Source organism: Octopus sinensis, linkage group LG15 (assembly GCF_006345805.1).
Source record: "Octopus sinensis linkage group LG15, ASM634580v1, whole genome shotgun sequence".
NCBI lineage: Eukaryota > Metazoa > Mollusca > Cephalopoda > Octopoda > Octopodidae > Octopus > Octopus sinensis.
The window spans coordinates 26,556,085-26,564,654 of NC_043011.1; the positions used below are offsets into that span (position 1 = coordinate 26,556,085).

Below are 8,570 nucleotides of genomic sequence, written 5' to 3' on the forward strand. Positions count from 1 at the left end.
TGATGATGATGATTAAAAAACAAATACTGCAATATTTTGGTCATGCTACCAGAGACTAAAACCTCTGTACCTGCATCCTTGGAAGTTAGATAGGCAGAAAACATCATCATAATAGTGGTGAATTCAAATTTTGGCACAAGGCCATCAATTTTGGGCAAGGTTGTAAATTGACTACATCGACCCCAATGCATTGCACCTAGGAAGTTACCCTGCAAGGCACAAGTCCAGGCAAGGTTGCTTATGGAAGACAAGCAGTTGCTCATGCATACTAGCCTTTCATTTCTACAGCTGAGTGAACTGGAGCAATGTGGAATAAAGTGTCTTGCACAAGGATACAACACACAGTTCAGTCTGGGAATTGAAATCATTACCTCATGATTGTGAGCCTGGCGCTCTAACTACTGAACTATGTGCCTTCACACACTGACATATACTTTTATACATACATACACACTCATATATCATGAGCTTCATTCAGTTACCATCTATCACATTCACTCACAAGGCTTTGGTCAGCCGGAGTTATAGGAAAAGACATTTGCCAAAGTTGTCATGCAATGGAACTGAACCCGAAACCATGTGGTTGAGAAGCAAACTTCTTAACCACACAGCCACACCTGTATCTTTATCACATATGAGTAACAAAAACAAAGATGGAGCAATGACATGAAGGACTGGATGGAGAGGACTATATAGTTTCAGAATAAGACCCCAGTGTATGGTGAGGAGTGGTGGTTGTGTCAGAAACCTTTAATTTCATCTACGAAGATGGGAATATTCTTTATTTCTTTTTCTAATCAAGAAAAACTTTAGTAACGTAACTGATACATGAAAGGTTAACTTTTTAGCATTAAGATTACTCTGACAAATGTAAAGCTTTTATATTCAAATTGTTTTGAATAAATCATGCATTCTCTTATACTCTTGAGGTTTCAATTATGTGATTGGTTATTTTCAGAATGTCAGAGTAGGTTAGGTGTGAGAGGTTAGATATGGCCAGTTTGAATATAAAACATATAGAATATTTGGGCCAGATATGACCAATTTAAATGCTAAAGGGTTAATGTAGTTATTCTCTTTCTCTGTCTTTAAGAAAAGGCACTATGATGTCTATCTTATTATACCTAATGTTTTCTAGAAACTGTGTTGTAAATCCACATACACATATAAAGATTATAGTGAAATATAAACAGATTATAATAAGCTGGTTTATGTTGACTATATGGTTAAATAGATTGAAAGAAATTAATAGGTAAAAGAAAATTAAAGGCATCATCAGTTTATCTAAGACAAGGCACTGATAACATAGATAAGTTTACTTAACAACTGCATAGTTTAGACTGCAATCCCATTGTACCTTGGACAAGTGTCTCTTACAAAAGACGCAGAATAACCAATGCCAAGATGGATGCTTTAAGTTGAGCCAACAAGCAGGAGATATAGGGGTAGACCATGAATGAGATAGCTGGATAATGTCCATAATCTCAGTTGGTCATGCTTGGGAATCCAGCTGATAAGTGTAATGATAGTTGCTTCTGAAAGGATCCTACAGAGGAGATTATCTGAGGACTCTACCTCAACAAGCTTTCCAGGAACAGTATACAAATAAAAGGGATGAATGGATGAAAATTGTGGTAAACCCAAAGAAGTTTGAGAACCACTTAACTAATTGATGTAAATATATACAAAAAGAACCATAGAAAAGAAATGATTTTACCAGCTCCTCCTGCAATCTTTGTGAAAACTGTAGGCCATGTTGTAAATGGTTCCAGAAGTTTTGGGTGTTTCCATAGAAGGTAAACTGTAAAAGATATTTTTTTTTAATGTTACAACAAAATATGTTTACTCTTTACTCTTTTACTTGTTTCAGTCATTTGACTGTGGCCATGCTGGAGCACCGCCTTTTAATCGACAACTCGACCCCGGGACTTATTCTTTTGTAAGCCCAGTACTTATTTTATCGGTCTCTTTTGCCGAACCGCTAAGTAACGGGGACATAAACACACCAGCATCGGTTGTCAAGCAATGCTAGGGGACAAACACAGACATACAAACACACACACGCATATATATATATATACATATATACGATGGGCTTCTTTCAGTTTCCGTCTACCAAATCCACTCACAAGGCTTTGGTCGGCCCGAGGCTATAGTAGAAGACACTTGCCCAGGGTGCCACGCAGTGGGACTGAACCCGGAACCATGTGGTTGGTAGACAAGCTACTTACCACACAGCCACTCCTGCGCCTATGTTTCTGTACATTTTAAAGAAAAGTTGTACAACATTTAACACTTCATCCATGAAAGTATATATTCTTTGCAAATAATTCTCCAGTTTAGTTTTGACTAACATATATTATAACTGCTGTAATCAAATAGTGAGTGTGTCTGTCCTTTTTTTATTGATACCCCGTATTACTTTAGTCACAGTTAACGAATCTTTATTACAATTAATTCATTAAATATTTTTGTAAATAAAACATACTAAAAAATGAGAAAGCTCTTACACATTTTAGATTAACCTTTTTGCATTCAGATTACTCTTGTCAAATGTAATGCTTATTTATTCACATTATAGTCATGTATTATCTCGTAGCTTGTAGATTTTGATGATGTGATTGATTATTTTTAGAATGACATTAGAAGGTAGGTGTGAAAGGCCAGATCTGGTTGGTTTGAACATAAAACAGGTAGAATATATACACCAGACATGGCTGGTTTAAATGCTAAATAGTTAAGTTTTTTTTTAAAATCTAGTCCAGATAGTATTTATAAGGTTAATTTTTTAATCTTATCATCATCATTATGTGCATCAAAGATCTTTCAACACCTCCTTGATCTTGGCCATCAGCTCAGCTACAGCGTTGCAGAAAAAGTGGTTGGTGTTGTTCTCAACCATATCTCACACAAAGTAATCTATGGGGCTACAATCAAGAGAATTAGGAGGTCAGAAATTGGGGCTGATGAAGTCGTAGAAATTCTCTGACAACTACTTCTGACTCTTTCTGGAGGTATGGCATGTAACTGAATCCTGCTGCAAGACACATGGCCTTCCAGCAGTAACTCTCTCAAGCCAGCGAGTGACCAGTCTCCAGTAGCTTCACAAAGCTATCTGAATTGGGCCTAAGGCCATGTTCAAAGGTGTGAGGATGAATTTCAGCAAAAAGCGATTAGTATATACTGAACGATCAAACTGCAAAATTTGCAAGTATAATACTGAACGGTCAAAAAAAAATAGAAGCTCAACCAATTTATATAATTTAATAATGACTACAATCTTTAAACTTTAATTCAAATAAAGTCAAAAATCACTAAAGAACTGGCTCACCTGTTGGATAAAATGTTTTATGGAGTTCAAACACAAGAGGATCTCTCTGATAAAAATAGACAAAGCCAATTTCCCCAGTGTGTGTAGAAATTTTCATAACAGAAACATCGCCTTTGCTTGGACATAATTCTTCAAGAGCTTCTTCATCTAAAGATGGGAAAGCTTTAACTAAGTCAGCTCTGAGTTTCTTCCTAAAATCATAAATTCAAAATCAGATAAAAAAGAAAGTATTATATAATTGTGTATTAAAATGTGCTTATTCTGGAAATAGGAAATGACAGTTTTTTAATATATGTCATTTTACACAAATATACAGGTTACAAATTTAGTATAGTATATATTTCAGTGCTATTTTATTGAAATCTGTTTGTTGAACCACTAAGTTACAAAACAAAAACAGACAACATAAATAACAACATCAGTTTTCAAACTGGTGTTAGCATAAAGCAGCCACAAACAATATTGACTGCATATTTCGTGTTTATGCACCAATGTTTTTATATTATTGTGCTAAACAGATATATGTATCAAGTATATAGATGGATGGAAAGTTGTGTTTTGAAAAAGTTTCCCTTGCAACTGCATGGTTTTGTACTCTATTCCATTGTATGAGATTTTGGGCAAGCACTCGCCTTCAGATTGAATGTTATAAGCCATATATGTACATAATCTTCATCTTCTCCATCATCACCTTTCAAAGCTGGTATGGGTTGGATGGGATATGAAGGAGAGGAAACAGTAACACACACACACACACACATATAGGGCGTTCAAGCTAAATCTGGCAGTTTGCATAAAAGGAAAAGGAAGCACAACTTCCCTTCCAAAAATAAAAGTATTTCTAAAAAAATTTTTTAAATATCAATTAGATTATGGCTGGGAGATAGTTTACTCAAAGTAGCCACCGTTAGCTTCCACCATGGCCTCAAGACAGCTACAGAACCTGGTCCAAGCATTTCTCATTGTGTTCCTGAGATCTTTGAACAACTCCTTGATCTTAGCCGCCTGCCTTGGTGTTGCAGGAAAAGCAGTTGGAGTCTTTCTCAACCAAGCCTCACACATAGTAATCCATGGAATTACAACTAGGGGAATTAGAAAGTCAGAAACTGAGGCAGGTGAAGTTGCAGTGATTCTCTGACAACCACTTCTTGTTCTTTCTGGAGGTATAGCAAGAAGCTGAATCCTGCTGCCACACACATGGTCTTCCAGCAGTAACTCTCTCAAGTCAGGGAGTTACGAATTTTAATCTTTAATTATATTACTGAGTCAACTTAATATTCATGATGAATTTACCATCTATGGTATGTGTGCAGCACTCAACTAGCCCATCCAATGTTGATACTCAAATATCACAGTGAAAGTGAACAATAACATTCATTCTGTTAATTCAGATTTTGACTTGTTCTTTCAATATACTGTCAATAATCAAGGTGACACACTAGAAAGAGGAAATTACAGAGCTATTAAATTGTTGAAAGAGGATATGAAAGCTAGTAAAAGAATTGTAGGAATAATTGATTAAGATGAGAATTAACATAGATGCAGTGCAATTAAATTTTGTAAGGTAGATGTACCACTGATGCCATCTTCCTACTGAGTTAGTTAGCTGCAGGAAAAGTAACTATACACACATAATTTTTTATTCATCATCATCTTATATTTTATACACACTTTTTTTACATGTTAACATCTACTTTTCTATGTTTGCTTGGGTCATACAGAACCATATAAACTTGTGTAAAAATTGACCTTAAGTAAAGGTTTAAAGGCTGACTAATGACTTCTGAGTGGCATTAATAACAGAAACAGCCCATCCTATATGTGTGTATATTTCATGATGATGATGATATATATATATATATAATATATATATATATATATATATATATATATATATATATATATATATATAAAGCGCAGGCATGGCTGTGTGGTAAGAAGCTTGCTTCCTAAACACATGGTTCCAAGTTCCGTCCCACTGCGTGGCACCTTTGGCAAGTGTCTTCTACTATAGCCTCAGACCGACCAAAGCCTTGAGTGTATTTGGTAGACAAAATTAAAAGAAGTCTGTCGTCTATATATGTGTGTGTGTGTCTGTGTTTTTCCCCTTGCCATCGCTTGACAACCAATGCTAGTGTGTTTATGTCCCTGTAAGCTAGCAGTTTGGCAAAAGAAATTGATAAAATAAGTACTAGGCTAAGAAAAGAATAAGTCCTGGGGTCGAAATAAGTAGAAGAATAAAATATATATATATACATATATACACACACACTGATATTCACCACTGACCACATTTTCACCTGTGTTCACCATTCACCTCTGCTTCCATCTTTATCCATCAAACACTCTCACAAACTTACCAACTTTTTCACCCCATCCAATCAATCTGGACCACTTCTCTTTTATTGACCTTCCAGTTACATGACACATTTTCATCACCACATTTACTCCTTTCCAGCTAGGGTAACCACGTATCCCCTCTACAGCAAGACATTAGTTTTGGTCGTTCTCTCATAATCTAACCTCCAATCATCTAGCATAAAGCCACCTTCATCAATACTACATAACCCTCGGTTGAGAGGAATGTTGTATTGTGAGATTCTTGGTAACTTCATTAGCGCTAATGCTATGCAATAAGCACCCAGTACATTCTGTGAAGTGGCTGGCATTAGGAAGGGCATCCAGCCATAGAAAGCATGCCAAAGCAGACACTGAGGCTTAGTGCAATCTTCTGCAACTCATGCCAGCATAGAAGACAAACATTGAATGATGAGGATACACACATGCATATGTGTGTCTGCCAGTTCACGTGCTTGCTTCTACTAAAGTTGCAACAGACAAGTGGTGTTACTTTTGTCAGAACTATAGACAAATCATCCATTAGCTTGACACCTATTAAGTTGTATGGAATAAGAGGCCCCTTATTTGAAAAACAGGTAAGGTTAGTGTCAGGAAGAGCATCTAGCTATAAAACAACACCTCTATAACATATTTGTCTAACCCATGCATGCATAGAAAAATGATGTGTGTGTGTGTGTGTATATATATATAAACATCATCATCATCCAACACTTGTCTCCCAAATGGTTGAATAGGATGTAACAAATCGAATTGTGCTATGCTCTGATGAAGCATTGATGACAGTTTTTACAACTGGATGCCTTTTCTAATGACAACCACTTCACAAAATGTACTGGATGTTTTTTGTTTTTTTTTGTGGTACCAACACCAGTGAGATCACCATGTCCCTCGCAAGACTAAATATCCCATTGACTGAGTAGAAGTATAGTATAGTGGGAGGCGGCTTTACACTTGGTGCTGAGGTTTCAAGTATGAAAGAACGGTCAGGAATATGTTTTCTGGAAGAAGAGATACAAAGCTATGTTTCACTGTATAATTGCAGGTGGGATTAATCAGGGTGCAAGTGGGAAGAGAAATAAAGACGGTAGTGACATGGTACCAGAATATGTTCTCAGGGTTATACTGTTAGATATATATTATATAGTTATTCTATATCTACACACATACACACACACTACAGGTTTTATTAAATTCCACGTACATGGTGTACATGAACACAAGACAGTAGTAGCGTGATACTTATGCTATCAAACCTGGAGCAATGTGGTTTACAAAACAAACTTCATAGCACCAACACGCATACTTAATACGGTAAGGTATACTGAAGCACACTTTCATAGCTGTAAAAGATTAAGTTTACGTATTAGAAGCAATTTTACGAAGACTCCACATTATTTGAATACAAAATCTACATTTCAATATATCTTGTAAAAGATGGTGCAGAAACTTGGCAAGTTGATAGAAATTGTCAGATTAATAACTTTTATCAATGAGAATTTATGAGCATTTAGAGACCTTCATACGGATATCAGCTTTAAGATTCTTCATACACTTCCCCATACAGCCATCTGTGTGTGTGTGATTTTTGATAGACTAGAAATAATGAACTTCATTGCGGTTGACATTTTGAGCAAAAATCGAAGATATTAATCAAAGGGAGGTAAGGAGAAAACTAATTTCCCTTTTAATTTTACACTTTATTTTATTGTAGTTTCTTTTTCTCTTTATTGAGTGGATTCCTAGTTGTATATAAATTCTGATACGATGTAATAGACAGAGCTAATACATAAATATGGAACAAGCTAATTATAGTTATTTTTTTTTTATTGGTAGTTACAAACGTCCAAAGTTGTTAATATGATGGGAGTACTCTCTTTATTGCCATGGTTTGGCTTTGCGAGCGAAGAAATTTCGTATTTCTTTGTAGCTTAACAGAATGAATTGTTTTTGTGTAGCATTTTAAATATTAGAACATTATAAAAAGAGACACTTCTTTATAATTCTGAAGTATATTTGTACAGCTAACTAGAGTACATATTTCCTACATACAAATGTTATCAAAAATATTTATTAGTCAACAAAATTCACACACACACACACAGAGAAATATATGGCTTTATATCAATTAGTAAACATAAGAAAACACTATCCATGCTGAGTTTCGCTGAATGTCAGCTGGTGTGGTAAATGTAATACCGCTGACTATATCTATTCGAGTTATTTAAATAAGCAGTGTGCTGGGCATATGTTTTCAAGTTTACATACTTCGGCTTGTAAGGGATTATTAATTAAAGTGCAATGTACTGTGTTATGTGCGTGGTCTCAAAACTAAATCAGTTTTAAAATTTGAATTATTTACGAAGATGTATTTCTACAGTTAACAAATAACATTTCCATTATTTCAAAGGAAATTCTAACCATGTTGAAGCATCAAAAGTAATAATTGATACCTGTCAGAACCCTTTAAGGACGATTGGGTTTTAACACGAAAGCTCTTCTTAAACATGAGTGATGATGCCAATTAAATACAATCACTAAACCGGAAATACCTTTTACAAAAAGTATTGGATCTCTAAAATGAAGAAGTTAACTTCCGGCTTATTTATAGTTTCGATTCGCTACAATAAATTCTATCCATCCTCACTCAGCTTAGAATATTTCACGCAAAAATATATATGCACAGACTTATGCGTGTGTGTGTATAATATTTCATCATTCACATTATTAATTTTACAAAAAGGAAACCTTTCGTATTTAGAATATTAACTCGTTCCAAAACAGCAGACGAAACACAAAGCGCGGGAAAATGTTTTAAAGAATATTTTAAGAGGAAATAAACTTCGATGTAAAACTCTGTGTGTGTGTGTATGGGAGTACC

At 35.2% G+C, this 8,570-nt stretch overlaps 1 protein-coding gene across 2 annotated transcripts in view; it reads right to left on the minus strand.

Moving 5' to 3' along the window:
- The window catches only part of LOC115219773 (eukaryotic translation initiation factor 2D), a 32,525-nt gene extending 24,268 nt beyond the window's left edge, over positions 1–8,257 (minus strand). The window contains exons 1-3 of one of the 2 annotated variants that reach the window (XM_029790025.2): positions 8,143–8,257; positions 3,332–3,522; positions 1,718–1,801 (exon numbers count right to left, since the gene is read on the minus strand). In XM_029790025.2, coding sequence (XP_029645885.1) covers positions 1,718–1,801; positions 3,332–3,522; positions 8,143–8,198 — 331 coding nt within the window. In that variant the 5' untranslated portion in view covers positions 8,199–8,257. Of the gene's footprint in view, positions 1–1,717; positions 1,802–3,331; positions 3,523–7,207; positions 7,348–8,142 lie in introns of those variants that run through there. The other variant, XM_029790027.2, reaches the window with a different exon arrangement.
- Positions 8,258–8,570: the final 313 nt, after the last annotated feature.